We start from the raw sequence: 25,830 nt of genomic DNA, 5'->3' as shown, positions 1-25,830 counted from the left end.
TCTCCCCCCCCCACTTGTCTGCACACTCTCTCTAGCCCACCTTCTCTCTCTCTCTCTTGCCTGCCTTCTCTTCCTAGCTCTCCCTCCCCTTCTCTCTTCCTCACTCCCTTTCTCTCTCTTGCCTTCCCTCTTGCCTTGTCTTAGTCTCCTTCTCAACCCCTCTCACCTTTTTGCCCTCTCTTGCCTTCTCTCCCGCCTTGTCTTAGTCTCCTTCTCAACCCCTCTCACCTTTTTGCCCTCTCTTGCCTTCTCTCCCTCACCTTCTCTCTCGCTCAGTCTCTCTTGCCCTCACCACGTCTCTCACTCTCACAGTTTCTCTTCCCCCCCTGCCTTGTGCAGGTGCCTTCTCTCTCTCACCCTCTCATGCTTTCTTTCTCTTCATTCTTTTTGTATTTACATTTGCTCTCTTTAATTGCATGTTGTACCACTAGGTCAGGTCCTTTTCTCATGGATGAGAAATTAGTTGTTTTGGCTCTGGACATGCTAAGTATCCTTAGATTAGACCTACAAAACTGTTAGACCAAGTGTTTTACAAACTGAGATTTGTTATCCATTCATGCTAGATGTTTTTTATTGAAGCAAAACATTTAATTTCTGACTTTGCAATGGTATGATTTAGAAATTCAGACTTACTTTATTCCAGATGGAAAGCTTTTAGGCATTAGATTTTTTTAAATGAAAAAAAATTAATAAAAATAATTAATTCATCGAGTGCCATTGATCAGCTTTTTTAGGCCTACCTATGTTACCTTTCCTTATCTGGAAGAACAAATCTTGTTCTTGATAAGTTTGAAACTAATACTTTGTTATTAGTTGAGACAGCTTTCCAAAATGTCAGTTGTGTCAAGTGATACAGATAGTTTTATATTTTGAAATATGTATATGAGCTGGTGCAATTTTTTTAGTTTGTTTTAAAGATGGATTTGAAAACTATGCCAAATTAGAGTAAGTGCTTCCTATTGCCTCTGAATCATCTTTGTATTTTGTAATGTATGTGTATGTATATATAGTGATGTACATATGTATGCAGATTCTAGGGCAACAGATTAACGACTTCACTCTTCCTGATGTTAACCTGATTGGAGAGCACTCTGATGCTGCAGAGCTTGGGAGAATGCTTCAGCTTATTTTGGGATGTGCTGTGAATTGTGAACAGAAGCAAGGTATTAAATTTTGAAAGTACGTTTTGCTTCCAGGGCAGTTAATGAAAATCTAACTTGCTTTTTAAATCACTGAGGGAAAATGATAGGTTGCTATGAGAGACAAATTTACTTTTTCTAAATCATAACACTTTTTTACAGACAATAAGTGCTGTTATATTATGAGCTTTACTAAGTTTGCAGGCTGGAAATGTGGAATTGGTTTTGCTTTCAACATGCATATTTTTAGTTTGGGTTCCCTGAGCTGAAAAGGGACTTCACAAATGAAAAGTCTTGTCCCCAACCTTTAACTATTCATGTGTGAGGTAGCTCTGTGAAGTGAAGAATCAACAAATGTGATTTACACATCCTTCACTGTGACCCTTGGGTTCAGGAATGTATCCCAATATCTTACTGCATGTCAGAGAGCCTTTGTTGTCACCAGGTGCCATCTACTGACAACTGAGACACTAGGGTTTCTGAGACTTCTGCACAGGGTTAGCACTGGAGTATGGGAGATTGTGCCCTTCTGCACCAGTAGCTGGAGGCCAGGCAGAATATCCCAAGGACATCTAAAGTGTCACTAGAGGCCTATATTTAAGCTACTGAATCCCACCTCAGCAGTTATTGGAAAACACTTCTATCTCCTCTGGCTTCTGTGGTGCCAGTTTTTTATCTGACCTACACAAGTAAAATGGGGACCCATTCTGTTTCTCTCCATATATGGCAGAGGATTTGCTGGACGGTTAAAGCATTTCTTAAGGTGTTCCAGGGCCCTTGTTGCATCCTTGGGTGTGTGATGTCTTATTGTTATCCAGTTCCCTTAAATTATGTTTAACTCAAGTCAGATTAAGGTAAAAATGCAAACAGTTATTCATAACGCTTAAAATTACAGAATCACATAATGGTTGAGGTTGGAAGGGACCTCTGGAGGTCATCTGGTCCAATGCCCCTGCTCAAGCAGGGCCACCTAGAGACGGTTGCCCAGGATCATGTCCATATGGCTTTTTAACATCTCCAAGTATGGAGATTACACAACCTCTCTGGGCAACCTGTTCCAGTGCTCAGTCATCCTCACAGTAAAAAAGTGTTTCCTGATTCTCAGACGGAATCTCCTGTGTTTCAGTTTGTGCCCATTGCCTCTTGTCCTGTCACTGGGCACCACTGAAAAGAGCCTGGCTTCATCTTGTTTTCACCTTCCCTTCAGGTATTTATATACATTGATGAGATCCCCCCCTGAGCCTTCTCTTCTCTGGAATAAACAGTCCCAGCTCTCTCAGCCTTTCCTCATAGGAGAGATGCTCCAGTCCCTTAATCATCTTTGTGGCCCTTCATTGGACTCTCTCCAGCATGTCCATGTCTCTCTTGTACTGGGGAGCCCAGAACTGGACACAGGACTCCAGCTGTGGCCTCACCAGTGCTGAATAAAGAGGAAGGATCACCTCCCTCGACCTGCTAGCAACACTCCTCCTAATGCAGCCCAGGATACCATTTACTCTTTTTGCTGCCACCAGGTGCCCACCAAGCCACTCTATCACTCCCCTCCTCAGCGAGACAGGGGGGAGAAAATAAGATTAAAAACTCGTGGGATGAGATAAAGGCAGTTTAATAAGAAAAGCAAAGGCCGCGCATGGAAGCAAAGGAAACAAACAAACAAAAAATTATTCTCTACTTCCCATCAGCAGGCAATGTCCAGCCACTTCCTGGGAAGTAGGGCCTCAGTACGTGTAGTGGTTGCTTCGGAAGACAAACACCTTAATAACGAATGCCCCCTCCTCCCTTTCCCTTAGCTTTTATTGCCGAACATGATGTCATGTGGTATGGAATATCTCTTTGGTCAGTTTGGGTCAGCTGTCCTGGCTATGTCCCCTCCCAACCTCTTGCCCACCCCTAGCCTACTGGCCTTTGTGGGGGGAGTTTGGAGAGACAGCCTTGATGCTGTGGGAGCACTGCTCAGCAGTAGCCAAAACATTGGTGTGTTATCAACACTGTTCTAGCTACAAATACAAAGCACAGCACTATGAGGGCTGCTATGGGGAAAGTTAACTCCATCCCAGCCAGACCCAATACAGGCACATTGCTGGCTCATGTTCAACCTGGTGTCCACCAGGACCCCCAGGTCCTTTTTTGCCAAGCTGCTTTCCAGCTGGTCGGCCCCCAGCGTGTACTGGTGCCTGGGGTCGTTCCTCCCCAGGGGCAGGACTTTGCCCTTCCCCTTGTTGAACTTCATGAGGTTCCTGTCAGCCCATTTCTCCAGCCTGTCCAGGTCCCTCTGGATGACAGCACGACCCTCTGGAGTATCAGCCACTCCTCCCACTTTTTTGTCACCAGCAAACTTGCTGAGGGTACACTCTGCCCCATCATCCAGATCATCAATGAAGATGTTGAACAGGACTGGACCCAGTATTGACCCCTGGGGTACACTGCTGGTCACTGGTGTCCAACTGCACTTTGTGCCACTGATCACCACCCTCTGGGCCCAGCCATTCAGCCAGTTTTCAGTCCACCTCACTGTCTGCTCATCCAGCCCATACAGCTTCTCTAAGAGGATCTTATGGGAGACAGTGCCAAAGGCCTTCCTGAAGTCCAGGTAAACAATATCCACTGCTCTCCCCTCATCCACCAGGCCAGTCATGTCATCACAGAAGTTTATCAAGTTGGTCAAGCATGACTTCCCCTTGGTGAAGCCATGCTGACTAATCCTGATGATTTTCTTGTCCTTCATGTGCCTGGAAATGGTTTCCAGGATTAGCTGCTCCATCACCTTCACAGGGATGGAGGTGAGGTTGACCGGCCTGTAGTTCCCTGGGTCCTCCTTCTTGCCCTTCTTGAAGATAGGAGGGACATTTGCTTTCCTCCAGTCCTCAGGCGCTTCTCCTAGTCGCCATGATTGATCAAAGATTATCAAGAGTGGTCTCGTAATGACATCAGCCAGGTCCCTCAGCCCTCTTGGGTGCATCCCATCAGGGCCCATGGACTTATGTATGTCCAGTTTGCTTAAGTAGTCCCTGACCTGAGCCTCTTCCACCAAGCGTACGTCTTCCTTGCTCCGGATTTTCCCCCTGGTCTCTGGGAAATGGGATTCCTGACGTCCGATCTTGCTGTTAAGGACTGAGGGAAAGAAGGCATTCAGTATCTCCACCTTTCCCATGTCCTTTGTCGCTAGGTCCCCTGCCCCATTCAACAGTGGGCCCACATTTTCCCTAGCCTTCCTTTTGCCACTTAGGTTCTTCGAGAAGCCCTTCTTGTTGCCTTTGACATCCCTTGCCAGATTCAATTCCATTTGGACTTTGGCTTTCCTAACCTCATCCCTGGATGCTCAGACAATGTCTCTGTATTCCTCCCAAGGTGCCTGTCTCTGCTTCCACCTTCTGTATATTTTGGTTTTGTGTTTGAGTTTTGTCAGGAGCTCCTTGTTCTTCCATACAGGCCTCCTGGAATTTTTGCCTGACTTCCTGCTCGTTGGGATGGAGCTCTTTTGAGCTTTTAGGAAGCTTCCTAAATTCCTAAAGATTCCTTCAGTATCAACCAACTTTCTTGGCCCCTGTTTCCCTCCAGATCCCAGGATAATGCCATGGGACTCTACCAAGCAGATCCCTGAAGAGGCCAAAGTCTGCTCTCCTGAAGTCTAGTCTTGTGATCTTGTTTTTTACTCTCCTCTCAGTGTCCTGAACTCCACCATCTCATGGTCACTGCAGCTAAGGCTGCCTTTGACCTTCACATCCCCCATGAGTCCCTCCTTGTTTTTGAGTATGAGGCATAGCAGAGCACCTCTCCTCATTGTTTCCTCTATCATTGGAGTCAGGAAGTTGTCATCGATGCTCTCCAGGAACTGCCTGGGTTGTTTATGCCCTGTTGTGTTGTCCCTCCAGCAGATATCGGGGTGGCTGAAGTCCCCCATGAGCACCAGGGCCTGCAAACGTGAGGCTGCTCCTAGCTGTCTGTAGAAGGCCTCATCCACTCGTTCTTCCTGGTCAGGTGGCCTATAGCAGACACCCACTACAGTGTCACCCTTACCCACCTTCTCTATAATCCTTACCCAGAAGCTCTCAGGTGGCTCCTCATCCATCCCCAGGCAGAGCTCCAAGCTGTTGTGTTGTCCCTCCAGCAGATATCAGGATAAGTTGCAAGAGTCTTCATAAAAGATGTAGGTGGATAAGTGAAAGAAAAAGCTGTGCTTACTGTATTTACACTAAGGTTCTATCAAAGACTGTCTCTCCCTAATACACCTCACTTCTGTTTCCTTTCTGGCAAAATGACAGCTCGGTTTTCAAGACTGTTATCTTCCTCTTGTATTGTGTATCTTAGCTTTTAAGCTAATTTCCCTTTTCCAGTTTTCTCAGGGTTCTAAATTACTTTAATCTCTCATCCTGAAACTACTTTTATTCTTCCCCTAAGCAGGAGAAAGTCTGGCCATCCTCTTATTTAGAATACAAGTGTTTTCCCTTCTGTAAGTACATAAATAACTATTAATTTAAGCCACCTCTCTTCCACTTGACTGTTTAGTTAAGGTGTCTGAAGTTGTCAGAGTCAAATACTCTCTGACCAAGTTCTTTTAGATATTCCACATGAGAAGGGTTTAATGTTTAATATAAAATTTACTTATTTCAAGATATTTGATGTTACATGGGATTTTGATTTAGCAGAGTGATACAGCAATATACTGAAATCACAATACAAGCATAATATAGCAATTGCAACATACAGTTGAATCACAATACAAATGTGATTCCCATTACCGATCTCTCTATGCTCACTGTCACAACACTGGGTGTCCCCAGTTGCCTGCAAGGAATACATGTGTTGAAGTTAGCTCAAGCCCGTTGCTCTCCTCAAAGTTAATTTTATTAGTTGTCCAGTTTTTCTACTTTATGTTGGGCTGAGGCACATATACACTTCCCCCCATGCTAGTCTGGCTAGCTCAGGAAGCCATTACTCTCTACTAATTATCTCAGGGAAGGCTGTTTATACAACCTGATGACCCACTGGTACAGCCCTATAGCTAAAACAAAGGCTACCCTCCAGTCCCCCTTGTGTTGAGATAAGTTCAGCTTTCTTTACAATAATTGGCGATCATTCCTTACATTCTTCCCTGAGCTCAGCATTCTTGCAGTGTTAGGTTTATGGTTGAACTTGATGATCTTAAAGGTCTTTTCCAACCTAAATGATTCTATGATTCTATGATTCCTCTGATCCTTCTTTCACTGTGAGGGTGTGTTGGTCGGTCACAGAAGTGTAAATTTCTCATTCTTTATTTTGGTAGCTGCTTGGCTAGTGAGGAATGTATCTTTCCCTGAACTTTACATATTCTGTCAGTCCAAACATTAAAAACATACGAGATACAGACATCTAAACAGTCTAGTTATATGTAGTTTGATTATTTACTGTCATGCCTCTTCTAAATTACTTTGAGGTAGCTGATTCCCAACATCTTCCTCTTAGAAAAATCATAACAATGATATGCATAGCATTTGGGAAAAAAAAAAGGTCATGATACCTGGCTGGGATGCATATGATATTGGACAAGTCACAAACTCTGACTCAGTCTAAACATCAAAATTTGACATTCTAACCACTCAATCCTCTTACAGCATGCTTCCAATACAGGTCACATCTATATATAGAAAAGGAAGAGAAAATGTGGAGAGGATTTATTGTATTCTTAGTTCTGTGCTTTCTCAAGATCTCATATGGAAATTCTGTGAAATCAGGGTGCTGTAGAAAGGCAGGACAAGGAGTCAAAGTAATGGAAAAAGACAACCCATCCTTGGATCCTGTTCTTCTATTGCCTGAATAATTCAGGAACAAAGGGAGAAAAGCACTTGGAGAGTAGACAGTTCTTTTGGGAGGTAATGGGAAAGAAAAAAATGGCCATCATAGGCAAAAAAACCCCAAACATGTTGCAGTGTTCCAGTGAGCCTTGATTTATGTCTGAATAGACTTTTTTTTCTATAATGTGTTCTTGAGTTTGCTGGCCTGAAACTTGAAAGGTAATTACAAATTTCAGTTTCATCTGTAGCACCTGCTCAGCTTGTAGGAAAGATACAACTACTGATCTCATGTTCTGTGTGACTTTCTCAAACTTAAATAGTAACACACCTGAATGCTCTTATTTTCAGAGTACATACAGACCATAATGATGATGGAAGAATCAGTTCAACATGTTGTCATGACAGCTATTCAGGAGGTATGTTAGAGTGTCCATAGTGTGTAGAAATTAAGCCTTTCAATATTGCAAAAAACCATACTTTTTTCCACTGTGATGAAAAAGAGGCACAGAGTTTGCAATTTCAGAAGAAACATTTTCCTCTTTTGAGTTAGAAAAACAAATAAAGCAAGCCTTCTTCATGTCAAAGAACTTTGGTTGCATGCCCCACTTCTCTAGAAGTTTAAATCTTCTCAACTGTGGTGGGTTGACCTTGGCTAGCCTCCAGATGCCCACTAAGCCACTCTATCACTCCCCCTCCTCAATAGGACAGGGGGAGAAAATACAATGGAAAAGCTCATGGGTCAAGATAAGGACAGGGAGATCACTCACCAATTACTGTCATGGGCAAAACAGACTCAACTTGGGGAAATGAATTTAATTTATTATCAATCAAAATCAGAGTAGGATAATGAGAAATAAAACCAAATCTTAAAAACACCTTCCCCCCACCCCTCCCTTCTTCCTAGGCTCAACTTCACTCCCGACTTCTCTACCTCCTCCTCCCCCCCTGAGCAACACAGGGGGATGGGCAATAGGGGGTTGCAGTCAGGTCATAACATTTCATCTCTGCTGCTCCTTCCTCCTCACACTCTTCCCCTGCTCCAGCGTGGGGTCCTACCCACACGATACAGTCCTTCACGAACTTCTCCAACTTGGGTCCTTCCCACAGGATGCAGTTCTTCAAGAACTGCTCCAGCATGGGTTCTTTCCACGGGGTGCAGTCCTTCAGGAATGGACTGCTCCAGCGTGGGTCTCCTACGGGGTCACAAGTCCTGCCAGAAAACCTGTTCCTGCGTGGGCTCCTCTCCACAGACCGCAGTTCCTGCCAGGAGCCTGCTCCTGTGTGGGTTCTCCATCGGGTCACAGCTTCCTTCAGGGCACCTCCACCTGCTTCCGTGTGAGGTCCTCCATGGGCTGCAGGGTGAATATCTGCTCCACTGTGAACCTCCATGGGCTGCAGGGGGATAACCTGCCCCACCATGGTCTTCACCACAGGCTGCAGGGGAATCTCTGCTTTGGTGCCTGGAGCATCTCCTCCCCCTCCTCCTTCACTGACCTTTGTGTCTGCATAGTTGTTTCTCTCACATATTCTCACTCCTCTCCCTCAGCTGCTGCTGCGCATCATTTTTTACCCTTTCTTAAATGTGTTATCATCAAGGTGCTACCATCATTGCTGATTGGCTCAGCTTTGGCCAGCGTCGGGTCTGTCTTGGAGCTGGCTGGAACTGGCTCTGTCCGACATGGGGACAGCTTCTGGTGTCTTCTCACGGAAACCACCCCTACAGCCCCCCCGCTACCAAAACCTTGCCACGTAAACCCAATACATTGACTTAAAGAATGTTTTGATAATGGGCTCCCCTTCCTTTACCTTTCCTACTATGTAACTCCTGAAGTGTATTGTACTGCTTTTATATAAGTAACCAAATACTGTAGAATTTTTTCATAAAATCATAGAATCATAGAATATCTCAAGTTGGAAGGGACCCATAAGGATCATCAAGTCCAACTCCCTGCTCCTTGCAGGGCTACCTAAAACTAAATCATATGACTAAGAGCGTCATCCAGACACTCCTTGAACTCCGACAGGCTTGGTGCCATGACCGCTTCCCTGGGGAGCCTGTTCCAGTGACTGACCACCCTCTCAGTGAAGAACCTTTTCCTAATGTCCAGTCTGAACTTCCCCTGACGCAGCTTCATTCCATTTCCTCGTGTCCTATCACTGGTCACCAGAGAGAGGAGATCAGCACCTCCCCCTCCGCTGCCCCCCTTGAGGAAGTTGTAGACTGCCATGAGGTCACCCCTCAGCCTTCTCTTCTCCAAGCTGAACAAACCAAGTGACCTCAGCCGCTCCTCATAAGTCTTGCCCTCGAGACCTTTCACCATCTTGGTTGCCCTCTTCTGGACACACTCTAATAGTTTGATGTCCTTCTTATACTGAGGCACCCAAAACTGCACACAGTACTCAAGGTGGGGCCGCACCAGGGCAGCATAGAGTGGGACAATCACCTCCCTCGACCGGCTAGCTATGCTGTGCTTAATGCACCCCAGGATACGGTTGGCCCTTTTTGGCTGCCAGGGCACACTGCTGACTCATATTCAACTTACCATCAACCCAAACCCCCAGATGTCTTTCTGCGGGGCTGCTCTCCAGCCTCTTCTCCCCCAATTTGTATGTATAACCAGGATTACCCCATCCCAGGTGGAGAATCTTGCACTTGCTCTTGTTAAATTTCATACAGGTGGTGACTGCCCAGCTCTCTAGTCTATCCAGGTCTCTCTGTAAGGCCTCTCTACCCTTGAGGGAGCCCACAGCTCCTCCTAGTTTAGTATTGTCAGCAAACTTACTTAATGTACATTCAACTCCTGCATCCAGATCATTTATAAAAAACATTAAAGAACACTGGCCCTAAAATTGAGCCCTGGGGCACTCCACTGGTGACTGGCCACCAGCCTGATGTAACCCTATTTACTATAACTCTTTGAGCCCGACCCATCAGCCAATTGTTCACCCAACATATTATGGACTTGTCTAGCTGTATGCTGGACATTTTGTCCAGAAGGATACTGTGAGAGACAGTATCAAAAACTTTTAAAAATTTCTATCTAATAATTGGAAAAAAATATCTGAACAACTAAATGTTTTAACTGGACAAATGAAAAGAAATAGAGAAACATGCAGCAAAATATTCTTTTGTCAGTTATTAGCAAGATTAATAGACTATTTAAGGTATTCCTGATAATACACTGTAGCATGTTAAGAATTGCGCTGCAATGTATTTTGTAAAAATGTTGTTTTAAGGATAGTAATAGGAAACCTGATTTATTTTTAAGACTATGGTGATGGGAAAGACCATTCTTCTGCTGTGCTTAGCAGTTGTTAGCCTGGAGAGTTGCTGTATGCAGTAAAGGTTTTCTTGATCTTCTTTAACCGCTAAATTACACTAACAATGCAGATGGAAGCATAAAAGAAGAAAACTACAGAATAATGTTAGTGACCACTCTGTTGCTATGAGTAACTTCTCATGTGCTCAGTCAGGCTTCATGATGGAGATTTACTGCAGGAGAATAGTTAAAAGGAATAGTTTCCTGTACTTTCTGACAAGAAAGTGTGGCAAGTGTCCAGAAGAAAATAACAATGCTTCTGAATATGAGCAAGAAATGATGAATTCCATGTTGAACACTAGTGCAATTTCACTATTTCTGTTACATCTCTAGAAGATGTCACTAAAGAGATGTCACTTGAGCCTGAGGGCTCTGTTACCTGTTATCTCTTTGACTCATGCTGCATTCTAACAATCTTGAATCCTATTGGATGACTATGGAATCATTTCAAGGACTAAAATTGCAGATCGAGAGTTCTTAAAATTAAGATTTAAAAAAAATCCCCAAACTTCCTGCTAGATCAGCTTCTTTTTTCTATCTCTTTAAGTCAGTGCTGTCAGGAACAGGCAAGTGCCAGATTTCCTGCCTAAGTTTTGAGATATTTTACTATTTTACTTTTGTTTTGTGGTTTTTTTTTTTCAGGGAGCAAAAACATTTCTTTTTGAGTTATTTGCAACATATCTGTTATATATATATATTTAAAATTTCTTATGGTACTGCTTTCAACCTTAACTTCACCTTAACTGGTGTCAGGGTTACTTGGCTATCCATTCCAAGGAGACGATGTTTTGTAAATATTATGTCTACAGCTGCCCTTGGTGTGTTATCAGGGGAGCTACTAAAACTGACTAGCAGTCAGAGCTCAGCCTCTTTGAGCTATTGCTTGCTAGAACCTTCAAATCTTATGTCTTTGTCTCTTTTTTTGAGCCTGCCCTGACAATTTGTTTACTGGGGGTGGGGGGTTCTTTGGTCTTAAAATATTTGTAATATTTAAATTTATTTCTAGCCATTTATCTGTTGTAGTTGATCAGTGGGTGAGGTTCCTAAAAGAAAACTTTTTTTCCCCCAATAAGCATGTCAGTCAATCTGGGGCTTTCTAAGAAAGTAATGACTTGACAATCATTTTTTCCTCACTAAAACCATTACAAACCATTCTTCTAGTCAGATAGATTAGTCAGATTACAAAGAATTGAAATGCTTGTTTCAAAAATACTCATTCTAGAGTATAAATTTTTAATCTGCAAATTCCAGACAAATTGGGAGCAGTAAGCTTGGTCCTCTTTAATTTCTTTATAATTAGTTGAGATACAGATGTTTCAAAACCAAAAATAAGAATGTGGGCTCTCAAAATGGGAAAAGATGAAAACAAATGCCAGAGAACAATTTGAGACCTATCTTGCCTGCCACATAATAGCTGCCACCAGTCTAATGCTGCTTCAATACAGTGCTCTGCAAAGGATAGTGTAGCTTTCATGATAGATAATGAATGTGCTTTTTCAGAAGAGAGAATGAATATGTAAGGTAATGTTTTTCATATTTTAGATAAGTCCTGAATATGTCTTTCTGTAATTGTTTTTTAATGTACCTCATATAAAAATGAAGTAAAAAATGTTACTGTTGTCAGAAAAAAAAGCTTTCCTAAAGGTTAAGATGAACCTAATTTTTCATTGAAACTTACCTTTAATATGCAAATAAATCTTATGTTTTTTCTAATCCAATGTAATCTAATTGCAGTTGATGAGTAAAGAGTCTCCAGTCTGTTTTGGAAATGATGCTTCCATTGACCTTGAACGTCAGGTATCTGAGATGTTTCTTTTCCTTTAATCACAGGAAATCAGTGCCTAATCATTATGGTTTATTGTTAAGCAGTCTACCTTTTCTATTGTGGGAGAGTTTTGTGGAAAATTTGAATAATGGATACAAAATAAAACTTGACTGTTTTTTACAGTTATATGTGTAGAAGTACATAAATTCTGGTAGATGGAATTAATTTTTATGTCAGCTGTCCCTTGTAAACTTAAAAAATGAAAGATTATGATCCTGTCTGTGAAAAGTAGAAGGCCCATCTAAAATTTATTATGCATAATAAAATATATACATATGCATTAAGTATGTGCATATTTTATCAGACCAATTTTCTTGTAGGTATTTCTTTATTTCCCTGACTACATTCATACAGAAACTTGGAAGATATAAGTCTTTTAATTATTATATAGACCCTTAAAGAGATGTAACTAAATGTTTCCATACTGCTTATAAGATTCAGTGTCTTTTCAGATGGGTAGGTTTCTCCATCATAATGTTGATTGTTTCCCATGTTGTACAGTAAGAGTAGTTCCCAGTGACTAGACAGGTTTTACCTTAACTGTTTATTCCTTGTACTCTACCTCCCAATCTTTTGTGTATTTGAAAAGTAGATTAAAAACTGAAATAATGTATTCTTTGCATCCATAAAGAAAAGTGGTATTGATGCTTTTTTTTTCAGTGTACAGAGGCAATAGATTCTTCAGAGCTAAGCTGTTTGGTTTTGGGGGGGCCTCAGTTTACAGAATAAATGTGATAACTTCAATGTTTTGTTTCAAGACCAAATATCACCTTCAGCTATATTTACCTTTGTTAGACAAATTAAACAATGATTACAGTTGCTACTTTGTTTCATTGTAGAAGCAGAATTGCTTTTCTTTTTTCCCCAAACTTCAATATTACATAAATGTAAAAAAAGACTTTATAATCATATAATTCATGATTTTGCTATATCATTTATAGAGATATATGATTATGAAACTAAAAATGATTGTTGTTTATGATAGTTGAAGAAAACTACAGAAGAATTAAATGAAGCCCTAGCAACAAAAGAAGAAATTGCCCAGAGATGTCATGAGTTAGATATGCAGGTAGGTCATCTTCAAATCAAGAAAAAAGTATGTTAATTCTTGGACAGCTGAAGAAAGGGATTATTGTGGAAATCTACCTTTTATATTTAAAAATAAATTCCTCAATTACTGTATTTCTTTACCCATGTTAGCAGAGCAAAAAGTGCATGCCCACTTGTATTGATTCAATTATGCCAGCATTAAGGTGATTGGTACTGACAAAGCTTTTTTGCATTCAGGCAAGAAATGAGCTGCATTGCTCAACTCATGAGTTACAGAAATCCTAGGAGGAGTTTTGCTGGTATAATGATTTCAGTAAAAAGTTACAACCAAATCAAAGTTACTCTAGACTATCACCTATGCATAAACTAAGTTTTACTGTAAGCTGAGCATATCTGATCTGGAAGGCATCAACAGACTAAACCTGGAACCCAGAAGAGCCATTTAAATAAATTCCTATTTTGGTGTATAATTTGGCTTTTAGCCAAGCAGTAATGACCAGAATTAATGAAGCCTTGTGCCTTATTGATTTGTGTTTGATGGTTGGTTGATTTTGTTGTGTTGGATGCAAGTTCTGATCAAAAATTTCCTTTCTCTTGGGATATTTATATTCTTTCTTTTCCCCTCCTACCTGCATTTTGATTGTATAGCGTCTAATAATATGAGCTTATGCTTCAGATGTTCTTTGAGTCACAGCACTTTGGCTTCTCTGCCCCACTGCCTGTTTTCACAAAGCTGGCAGAAATTTAATCATCTTTGGGACCTCTGTTCCTTTTTCAAGTCCGTTTGCAATTGGCCATTGGATTAAAAAATTTCTTGGAGAGACATGGCCATGAGAGACTTGAATATTCTGTGTGATTGTATAAACATTGTTTCCTTTGGAAAAACATGTTAAAAAACCTTACTATGGGGTGCTAGTGTGTGTGTGGGGTGGTGGTGCTTGAAAAGTAGGCAGACTTTAATACAGTGACATAATCTTCTTTGATAACTAAGATATTTTTCTTTAGATATTTCTGAGAAATAAAGGTAAGAACGCTGTTTTCTTTATGGTAAATCCTGTCCCTAATGCTGTAGTACATTGGTTACATCACATATCAAATGAAAAAGTATTAAAGTTACAATGTGTTCCTGTGAAATACAGTTTTGTGAACTTCGATGTTTCCAGTTATGAGTTGTGTTAATGTTTTGCTGTGTGCGCCAAAAAATTGCTCTTTATAGCTGACAGCTCCATTATTCCAGTCTGTTCTTTTATTACAACAGGTTGCAGCACTTCAAGAGGAGAAGAGCATTTTACTTGCTGAGAACCAGATTCTGATGGAACGTTTGAATCAATCTGATTCTATAGAAGATCCCAACAGCCCTGCAGGTCGTAGGCACTTGCAGCTGCAGACCCAATTAGAGCACCTCCAAGAGGAAACATTCAGGTAAAAAAGCCACAAGTGGATAAACTGAAGTTGGCAGCCAGTATGACTTGTATGCTTTTGGTTCTACTGGCATTTATGCTAAATTATTATAATGGGTGGCATAATAACCATAGTAGTGAAGTTTCTGTTATGATCTACCTGTTTATAAGCTCAGACTTTGAAAAATGTGGATTTTTAAAAAAAAATACTGAAATGCTGCATCCACTCCCCTTCCCCTCCCCTGGAAGTTGTAGCAATTCCTAGCTGAAAGTTTGATATGGAGTGTACTACAGAAAGCATTTTTAATAGCAAAGTATTTCCTTTTATAAGTTTGAAAAGAAATTATTTGCTGTCTGAAAGATAAAACCAGTCCTTAATGTAAGGGTACGTGGAAGAAGAGTGTCTGTTCCTTTAAGGTTATCTGGTCAATGACCTTTTCACTGCAAAAAAGGGATAATAAGAAAAGGAGGAAACCATAAACAAGAACATACAGGGACACAAACCTAACCGAGAAATGATAAGGGAGGCAGTGACGAGAACCAAACCTGGTCAGTCACACCAAACAATAAGGATATGTGAGAGTGTGAGAATGCTTATTCTAGCAAAGTTATCTGATTGAGAAACTCCTAAATTGGGATGATAAGAAAAGGAGAAGACAAAAACCCAAACATACAGCAACACAGACCTGACAAAACAAACATGGAGACAATGACAAGAAGCAAAGCACGCCAGTCATACTAATTGATGGGCTATCAAGAAACTATAGGTGCCATTTCCAGGAAGACCAACCAGGACTTTGCAATTGATAAGACTGTAAACCAGGGGAGATCCTGGACACTGGACTGGGAGGGGTGAAGGAATCGATAGAACTATACAAATCGATGAAGGAATGTGCAGGGGGAAGGAACAAAGAGGGGTTTAGATAGAAAGGGGTATAAAATGGGGCTGGTCAGTATGCCCTGTGCCTGATCACTGCAGTCTGTTGTTCTTAGTAAATCTTTTCTTAACTATCTCTCTGTGTAATCTCACTCTCTATCCCATGTGTATGTGTGCTGCAAGGACTAACTGCCAGCTATTGGTGAGACTGGTGTGAGTGGCTTTGGGGCCAGCAACTGGAGTCAGACTGGGGCTGTAGGCACCCCACAGCCTGTGGTGTCAGCTACTGGAGCGAGTGAGGGTCCTAGAGTCAGTAGTTGGAGGGGCCATAGCTCTCTGGATCTAGGGAGGGTTCTACAGACTTTGTGCTTGGAGCATGAGCTACTGGGGGGACCAGCATGAGTGGATTTGGTGCCAGCTACTCAAGTCAGACTGAGGGTGTAGGTGCCCCCGGTCAATGGTGTCAGCAACTGGAGCAAGTGAGAGTCTCAGTGCCAGCTACTGTAGCGGGAGGGGATCTCATCTGTCAGCCACTGGGGTGGGAACAATGTGTGTCCCAAAAAACAGCTACTGGAAGGGACCAGCGCAATTGTGGGTATGTGTATGCACGTGTGTGAGGACTGCAAGGACTAGGTGCCAGCTACTGGGGAGACAAACATGGATGGATTTGCGGTCAGCTACTGGAGTCAGACCAGGGGTGTAGGTGCCCTGGGCCTGTGGTGCCAGCAACTGGACCAAGTGGGAGTCTCAGTGCCAGCTACTGGAGCAGGTGGGGGTCTCGGCCACCAGCCACTGGGTCTGGAACGATGTGTGTCCCAAAAACCAGCTACTGGGAGGGACCGGTGTGAGTGAGGCGAGTGAGGGGTTTGGTGCCGGTGACTGGAATGGGACTGCAGGTCATAGCCCACATGCCTGGTGCCGGCTGCTGGGGAGGGGCTGAGTGTCTGTATCTTCCCCAAACCTGATGTGTGTGGGAGTATGCGTGTGTATTTACTAGCAAACTTCAAGGTGGACTAGCTGGCAAATAGGAGACCCTGGGTCTTGGCAGGGGTATCAGGCGGGTGGAGGGTCCATGAATGTGCATGTGCTTGTGAATCTAGACAGTGTTGTGTGTGTGCCTTCACTAGTGACCTATCTCTACCAGCCAAAGAGGAGGAAGGGGACTTGGCTGCCTATAGTTATGTTTTATGAGTCCTATATGTAGGTGCTGTTGAAGGCAATGCCTTGTCTGTGGCAGTCTGTGTAGCTGGCTGTGTCAGTGTTCTGTGTGTTGGTGTGTGTCTCTGGGATACATGCTCAGCTTCACTACTGGTTAAACCTGCAAATGGGAAAGTGGCAGCTGCGTCCCTCAGCCTGGACAGAGGCCCCAGGTCCCCCAGCGCACCCGACTGGGCTACAGTGGCCAGGCAGGAGGAAATCCTGGGCTGGAGCTGCTGGAGGTGGTGGCCACCCTTTACATCACTTAATACTCAAGTGACCTCTACTCCCCCTCTGTATTTCCTCTAACACATGGAAATATTTTTCCACGTTTAACTCTAAGCACTCCCTATTCACCATCACTTTCAGCCTGCATTAGTCAACGCTGATGCTGAGAGAAGTGGGTCCCTTTCACCATCACCTTCTCATTCTTGTTCCTCTATTTTCCTTCTCCTTTGATTGAAACTAGAGTGTCTCCTGTGGTGGGTCAACCTTGGCCGGCTGCCAGATGCCCACCCAGCTGCTTTCTCACTCCCTCTCTTCAACAGGACAAAGGGAGAAAATAAGATGAAAAAGCTCATGGATTGAAATAAAGACAGGGAGATCACTCATCACTTACCATCATGAGCAAAATAGATTTAACTTGGGGAAAATTAATTTAATGTTGCCAATTAAAATAGATTTGGATGGTGAGAAACAAAACCAAAAATTAAAACACCTTCCCCCCACACCCACTTTTTCCCAGGCTCAACTTCACTCCTTCATTCCTGACTCCTCTTACCTCCCCCCACACCCTGAGTGGTGCAAGGGGGATGGGGAATGCAGGGTTGCAGTCAGTCCATAACAGTTCCTATCTGCCGCTCCTTCCTCCTCACACTCTTCCCCTGCTCCAGCGTGGGTCCTTCCTATGGGCTGCAGTCCTTCATGAACTGCTCCAGCGTGGGTTCTCCACAGGCCACAGTTCTTGTCAGGAGAAACTACTCCAGTATGGACTCTCCACAGGCTGCAGTTCCTTCAGGAAATACCCACCTGCTTCCAGCATGGGGCCCTCCACGGGCTGCAGTGTGGATATCTGCTTTCACCATGGTGTCTCCCACGGGCTACAGGGGAATATCTGCTCCAGTGCCTGGAGCACCTCCTCCCTCTCCTTCTCTTACCTTGGTGTTCACACTGTTGTTTCTCACACTTTCCCCCTCACTCCTCTCTGCCTCTGTGGCATTTTGCCCTTTCTTAAATATGTTTTCACAAAGGCATCACCATCTTCTGTAATTGGTTCAGCTTTGGCCTGCAGTGGGTCTGTTGATGGAGCCGGCTGGAACTGGCTTTGTCTGGCACAGGGCAGCCCCTTACCTCTTCTCACAGAGGCCACCCCTGACCCCCCTCAATGCTACCAAAACCTTGCCATGTACACCCAATACATCTCCCTACACTTTTGGTTTTTCTTCTTTCTGCCCTCTTTTCCTACACCCTTCTGTAATTCTGATGTCAACTTTCCTGTAACCTTTTATTACCTTTTGTGCATGTTTTCCCATCCTTCTACTTTCTCTTGCCAAGCTTCCTTCCTCTCTCTTAGTTCTTCTCACTTTGTGTTCACATATGACCCCCTCCCTTTTGTTTCCTGAAAAAGTCTGTGTTTCTCCATCTTTCACTCCAGCTAATGCATGTTTTCCTTGTCTCTATATAGCTACACTGTAAAGAAATAGTATATTCATGTTTCTCTAAATTGCCCTTATAACTCATCTTAGGATATTTTTCTTAATTATCTGGAACGATTCCTACCACAATCTGATTGTCACTTCCTGTTTATACTAAACAGGTTTTCTCTCTCTCCTCTCCCCCACCCTCCTGCTTTAATTTCTGCACTGCCTGTAACGGTGGTCGTTCCACCTTCCTCTATGTTCTTTACATCAAGGTTTTGGAGACTTTTTGAAACCTTTCTCATCTGTCCACTGGATCTCTGTCTTTCAGTGCTCCTTTATCTCCTTTCTCTGCATTCTCCCTGTGTGATTTCTAATGACAACTTGTCTGTCTTTTTATTCTTCCAGCTCTAGTAGACCAAACAGGTCTACTAGGTACAGCTTTGTTGATATGCAGTGTGGTGCAGCAGCTGTTTTCTCAACCTTCTGTGTCCTTTGACTGTTCCAGTCTATCATTGAAACCTTTGTAATTTTTGGCTTAAGGCTCCCATTGACCATCTTGTCTCCATTCTCCTTGAATTAACTGCTTGAATTAACTGGACTCCTTGAATTAACTGCTGCTATACCTCTTTCTTGACTGCATCCCCTTTTATGGGTATCTTTATTAATTTTTTATTTTAATTTTGGATCAAATTCACAATGGCACTTCGCACTCTGTGCTACCAAGTTGTCTTCTCCACTCATTCACCATGTTTTGTCAAAGTTTCTCTTGATTATTCCCTTCGCTCACTGCCAACTTCATGCAACTTTTCCTACATATATTGATGAGTTTGTCATACCAGAGACTTTGTTCTGTGCTCTTCACATGCTAGTCAAAATACTTGGTTCTTCAGAGGCACTGAACAGGCATAGCATCTAAAAATAAAAATTAAGTGAGAGCTACAGCATTCAGAACATCTGAAGATCAGGTCTGGCTGCCAACATTGATGACAGTATAAGGGAGTTGGACAGCTGGACAAAATCTTGGGACAAACCCTAGGATAAAGTTTTCATGTTCAAACTTTCTGTGCCCTAAAAGGGGAGGGGGAGGGAAGTGAAAACTTCTGCAAGAACTTCTGATGTTATCATAGAGAAATCTCAGGTTTTTTTCTTTACAGCACAATTGACACACACATCTCCTTGTGATATTTCAAATTAGAAACATTGTAATTGAATTGGAAGCATCAGAAAAGTGATCTGCTTCTATGTTTTTGAATAAGCAAGGCATTTGAGAGCAAAACTCCATTCTGTGTGGTGTTGTGCATTGGACTGTTGTTTCCTTTTCACTGTGCATCAGAAGGCTTTGTTTCTGGTGTTTCTAGAGAGGATGATGATCATGAAGAAAGGTAATAATGGCTCAAGATGAGAATCATAGAATATCCTGAGTTAGAAGGGACTCACGAGGATCATTGAGTCCAACTCCTGACTCCACCCAGGGCAACCTAAATGTTAAACCATATATCTAACAGCGATGTCCAAACACTTCTTGAACACCGACAGGCTTGGGGCCATGACCACTTTCCTGGGGAGCTTGTTCCAGTGCTTGACCACCATCTCAGTGAAGAACTTTTTCCTAATATCTAATCTGAACTTCCCCTGATGCAGCTTCATTCCATTCCCTCATGTCCTATCACTGGACACCAGAGAGAAGAGATCAGCACCTCCCTCTCCGCTCCCCCTCACAAGGAAGTTGTAGACAGCAATGAGATCACCCCTCGGTCTCTTCTTCTCTAAGCTGAACAAACCTAGTATCCTCATCCACTCCTCATAAGTCATGCCCTCTAATCCTTTCACCATCTTTGGTGCCCTCCTTTGGACGCATTGTAATATTTTTATATCCTTATATTGTGGAGCCCAAAACTGCACACAGTATTCAAGGTGAGGCCGCACCAATGCTGAGTATAGTGGGACAATCACCTCCCTCGACCAGTTAGCTATACTGTGCTTAATACACCCCAGGATACGGTTGGCCCTTTCGGCTGCCAAGGCACATTGTTGACTCATATTGAGCTTGCCATCAACCAAAACCCCAAGATCCCTTTCTGCAGGGCTGCACTCCAGCCTCTTGTTCTCCAATCTATACATACATCCAGGATTACACTGTCCCAGGTGCAGAATCTGGCATTTGTCCTTGTTAAATTTCATATGGTTGGTGATTGCCCAGCACTCTATCAAGATCTCTCTGTAAGGCCTCTCTGCCCTCGAGGCAATCAACGGCTCCTCCTAATTTAGTATCATTGGCAAACTTACTTAATGTACATTCAACTCCTGCACCCAGATCATTTATAAAAACATTAAAGAGCACTGGCCCTAAAATTGAGCCCTGGGGAACCCCACTGGTGACTGGTCACCAGTCTGATGTAACCCCATTTACTATAACTCTTTGAGCTTGACCTGTCAGCCAATTGTTCACCCATCATGTTGTGTACATGTCTAGCTGTATGCTGGACATTTTGTCCAGAAGGATACTGTGAGAGATAATATCAAAAGCTTTGCTAAAATACATAAAAAAAACCCCACATCCACTGCCTTTCCTTCGTCCACTAGGCGGGTAACCTTGTCATAAAAGGATATTAAGTTAGTAAGGCATGACTTTCCCTTCATGAACCCATGTTTGCTCTGACCAATGCCTGCATTGTCTCTCAAGTGTTTTTCAATAACTCCCAGAATAATCTTCTCCATAATTTTACCAAGCACTGAAGTGAGACTGACAGGCCTATAATTACCAGGGTCGTCTTTCTTGCCCTTCTTGAAAACTGGAATAACATTTGTTGACTGGGACCTCTCCAGATTCCCAAGACCGTTGATAAATAACTGAGAGAGATCTCGCAATAACATCGGCCAACTCTTTCAGTACCCTGGGATGAATCCCATCGGGCCCATAGACTTATGTGCATTCAGTTGCAGCAGCAAATCCCGTACAAGTTCAAAGTCAACTGGGAGCTTCACTCCCCGGGTCGCAGTCCTCCAACTCAGGGCTCCGGGGGTCCCAGGGCCCATCATCGGTGTTAAAGACAGAGGCGAAGAAGGCATTAAACGTCTCTGCTTTGTCTACGTCCCTATTTGTGAGGTGACCAACTTCATCAAGTAACGGACCAATATTTTCTTCAGTCCTCCTTTTGCTGTTAGCATACTTAAAAAAGCCTTTTTTTGTTATCCACCACAGTACTGGCCAGCTTCAACTCCCATTGAGCTTTGGCCATCCGAATTTTCTCCCCACAGTGGCAAACAGCATCTCTGTAGTCCTCCTGTGTAGCCTGACCTTGCTTCCAAAGTCCATACACTTTCTTTTTCCTCCTAAGTTCCAGAAGGAGATCCCTACTCATCCAAGGCAGCCTTCTGCCCCACTTGCTTGACTTCCAACACATTGGAATTGCCTGCTCCTGTGCTTTTAAAAGATGGCTCTTAAAAAGTGACCAGCATTTATGGACCCCAGTACCCTCGAAAGCAGATTCCCAGGGGACCTTACTAACTAGTTCCTTGAGCAGCCTAAAGTCTGCTCTCCCAAAATCCAGGGTAGTAGCTCTGCTGACAGTTTTTCTCATATCACCAAAGATTTTAAACTCAACCATTTCATGATCACTGTGGCCAAGACAGCCACCAATCATCACATCACCCACGAGACCATCTCTATTTACAAACAACAGATCTAGGAGGGCACCTTTCCTAGTTGTCCTGGTTTCGGCTAGGACAGAGTTAATTTTCTTCCTAGTAGCTGGTATAGTGCTGTGTTTTGGATTTAGTAGGAAAAGAATGCTGATAACACACTGATGTTTTTAGTTGTTGCTAAGTAGTGTTTATACTAAGTCAAGGATTTTTCAGCTTCTCATGCCCAGCCAGCAAGAAGGCTGGAGGGGCACAAGAAGCTGGGAGGGGACACCGCCAGGACAGCTGACCCAAACTGGCCAAAGAGCTATTCCATACCATATGACATCATGCCCAGTATATAAACTGGGGGGAGTTAACTGGGAGGGGGGATCGCGGCTCGGGAACTAACTGGGCATCAGTCGGCAAGTGGTGAGCAATTGCATTGTGCACCACTTGCTTTGTATAGTTTAATTCTTTTACTATTACTATTGTCATATTATTATTATCATTATCATTGTTTTTCATTCCTTTCTGTCCTATTAAACTGTCTTTATCTCAACTCACGAGGGTTTTTTTTTTCCTGATTCTCTCCCCCATCCCAGGGGTGGGGGGGCAGTGAGCGAGTGGCTGCGTGGTGCTTAGCTGCCGGCTGGGGTTAAACCACGACAGTCCTTTTTGGCGCCCAACGTGGGGCAGGACGGGTTGAGATAATGACAAATCTGACTGGAATGTGTTAGAACAAATTTGTTATAAACATACATTATATTAGTTCAATAGTTGCTGGTCACAATGTTGATGTATTTGCTCTCAAAGTTGGTGCGCTTGTTCTTAAAGGTGTGTTATGTAATACCTTACTTGCAGTATATGCTCCCTGTTGTGCTGTTTATCACCCGTGGGAATTGGGCCAGAGTTATCATGTTGTTCTACTTTGTAACACTGGCTTATGATACAATAGAATTGCTGGTCGTGAAACTAATCTGGTATTTGTACTCAGCATTGCCGTCACCTCCGTACTTCGGGAGCCGTCTATCAGAAACTATTAATAATTACACCTTGTACCTTTTCTCATCGGAGAGCCAAGCCACAGGGGAGACACATTTCTTCACCTTCCCCTTCTCCTCCAGGCAAATTACAGTAGCTCTTGAGAACTTTGAATATCCTTGGGATGTTCAAACCAGCATGTTCCTATTGCTATATCTCCTGAATGTGTTCCAGGTCTTGTTTAAGGTTAAACAACTGTTTAAGAATACCTTTCGGAAATCTGCCCCGAGGCTTAATAGCCATGGGTGGCATGGCATGTGGGAGAAAATGGGTAGGTATCTAGAGAACTTCTCACCTCCAATGGTTTGGAACTTCACTCCCGAACAACTACAGGACCCTGATGAAGTGATAGACTATCTGAAAGGAAAATGCTGTGGCGATTCCAAAGAGGCACAACTTATCGCACTGTGCTGGGCCCTGGCTAGTATCTACCAAACACTGCTCGATACTGTGCAGCACCCTCGGGGGAAGGGAGGGAAAACAGACCGACAGGCACTGCGGCTACTCCAACCCCTGCAACAGACACAGCGGCTACTGCAACCCCAGCGACAGGCAAGGCGGCTACTCCAGCCCCCACAACAGACACGGTGGCTACTCCAACCCCCACAACAGACACGGTGGCTACTCCGACCCCTGCGACAGGCACTGTGGCTACTCCAACCCCCACAACAGACACGGTGGCTACTCCGACCCCTGCGACAGGCGCTGCGGCTGAACCAGAGAACCAACCTGTGCCAGTATCAGTCGCCCCTATACAGAAGAAGAAATATACAAAAAAATCAGTTCGTTTAACGAAGGATGAAGATGAACCAGGGTCATCACGAGAACAGGAGGAAGAGGCAGAACCAGAAGTAATCACCCGATCTCTATCCCTGAATGAGCTGCGGGATATGCGAAAAGATTTCAGCCATCGTCCAGGTGAACACATTATCACCTGGCTGCTCCGATGCTGGGACAATGGGGCTAGTAGCCTGGAATTAGAGGGTAGGGAAGCCAAGCAGCTGGGATCACTTGCTAGAGAAGGGGGCATTGACAAGGCGATTGGAAAAGGGACACAAGCCCTCAGCCTCTGGAGGCGACTCCTGTCAAGCGTGAAGGAAAGGTATCCCTTCAAGGAAGATGTTATATGTCAACCAGGCAAGTGGACCACCATGGAAAGAGGTATCCAGTACCTGAGGGAATTAGCTGTGCTAGAGATGATTTATTATGACCCAGACGGTGCACAATTACCCAGAGATCCAGACGAAGTTCAATGCACACGACCCATGTGGCGGAAGTTTGTACGGAGCACACCATCATCATATGCCAACCCATTGGCAGTACTAACTTGGAAAGACGAAGAGGCACCGACAGTGGATGAAATGGCTCGCCAACTCTGGCAATATGAAGAAAATCTCTCTTCATCCCTACGAGCCTGTGTCTCGGCTGTGGAAAAACTGTCTGAAAAGTCCGAAAAACTGATCGAACTGATCAAAAAGTCCTACTCCCCACCTGTACAGACCAATATCTCAGCTATTAGGAGTGAGCATTCCTCTGATCAAGAGAGAGAATATAGAAGGTATACACCACGGGGTACCCTGTGGTTTTACCTGCGTGACCACGTAGAGGACATGAGGAAGTGGGATAGAAAACCTACCTCGGTCCTAGATGCACGGGTACATGAATTGAAAGGAAAAACAACCCGAAAAGGGGATTCTTCCACGAAAGATGCCGCTCCGGTTTCCAGACAGAGTAGAAGGGCTTCTGACCCTCTTGAAGGGACCTCTAAGTCATTTTTACAAGAAGTGAGTAACAAATACTCTGACCAGGATTAGAGGGGCCCTGCCTCCAGCCAGGTGGAGGAAAGGGACAACCGGGTTTATTGGACTGTGTGGATTCGATGGCCTGGCACATCACACCCACAGGAGTATAAGGCTCTAGTGGACACCGGTGCACAGTGTACTCTAATGCCATCAAGTTATGAAGGGGCAGAACCCATCTGTATCTCTGGGGTGACAGGGGGATCTCAACAGCTAACTGTATTGGAGGCTGAAGTGAGCCTAACTGGGAATGAGTGGCAAAAACCCCCCATTGTGACTGGCCCAGAGGCCCCATGCATCCTTGGCATAGACTATCTCAGGAGAGGGTATTTTAAAGACCCAAAGGGGTATCAGTGGGCTTTTGGTATAGCTGCCTTGGAGACAGAGGGAATTGAACAGTTGTCCACCTTACCTGGTCTCTCTGAGGACCCTTCGGTTGTGGGGCTGCTGAGGGTCGAAGAACAACAGGTGTCGATCGCTACCACAAGGGTGCACCGGCAGCAATATCGCACCAACCGAGACTCCCTGATTCCCATCCATATGCTGATTGGTCGACTGGAGAGCCAAGGAGTGATCAGCAGGACTCGCTCACCCTTTAACAGCCCCATTTGGCCAGTGCGAAAGTCTAATGGAGAATGGAGACTAACAGTAGACTATCGTGGCCTGAATGAAGTCACGCCGCCGCTGAGTGCTGCTGTGCCAGACATGCTAGAACTTCAATATGAACTGGAGTCAAAGGCAGCTAAGTGGTATGCCACAAGTGATATCGCTAATGCATTTTTCTCAATCCCTTTGGCAACAGAGTGCCGGCCACAGTTTGCTTTCACTTGGAGGGGCGTCCAGTACACCTGGGATCGACTGCCCCAGGGGTGGAAACACAGCCCCACCATTTGCCATGGACTAATCCAAAATGCACTGGAACAGGGTGAAGCTCCAGAACACCTGCAAGACATTGATGACATCATCGTATGGGGCAACACAGCAGAAGAAGTCTTTGAGAAAGGGGAGAAAATAATCCAAGTCCTTCTGAAGGCTGGTTTTGCCATAAAACAGAGTAAGGTGAAGGGACCCACACAGGAGATTCAGTTTTTAGGAATAAAATGGCAAGATGGACGTCGTCACATCCCAATGGATGTGATCAACAAAA

At 43.9% G+C, this 25,830-nt stretch overlaps 1 protein-coding gene across 1 annotated transcript in view; it reads left to right on the top strand.

Moving 5' to 3' along the window:
* The window catches only part of LOC127029048 (protein Hook homolog 3-like), a gene marked incomplete at its 3' end in the record, with an annotated part of 95,707 nt that overhangs the window by 36,033 nt on the left and 33,844 nt on the right, over positions 1-25,830 (top strand). Inside the window, exons 5-9 of the mRNA XM_050914710.1 lie at positions 1,031-1,163; positions 7,259-7,326; positions 11,965-12,027; positions 13,041-13,124; positions 14,364-14,527. Of these exons, the coding sequence (XP_050770667.1) occupies positions 1,031-1,163; positions 7,259-7,326; positions 11,965-12,027; positions 13,041-13,124; positions 14,364-14,527 (512 nt within the window). The remainder of the gene's footprint in view (positions 1-1,030; positions 1,164-7,258; positions 7,327-11,964; positions 12,028-13,040; positions 13,125-14,363; positions 14,528-25,830) is intronic.

Source organism: Gymnogyps californianus, unplaced genomic scaffold (genome assembly GCF_018139145.2).
Source record: "Gymnogyps californianus isolate 813 unplaced genomic scaffold, ASM1813914v2 HiC_scaffold_65, whole genome shotgun sequence".
In the NCBI taxonomy this organism is placed as follows: Eukaryota; Metazoa; Chordata; class Aves; order Accipitriformes; family Cathartidae; genus Gymnogyps; species Gymnogyps californianus.
This window is presented reverse-complemented; position numbering and strand designations above follow the sequence as displayed.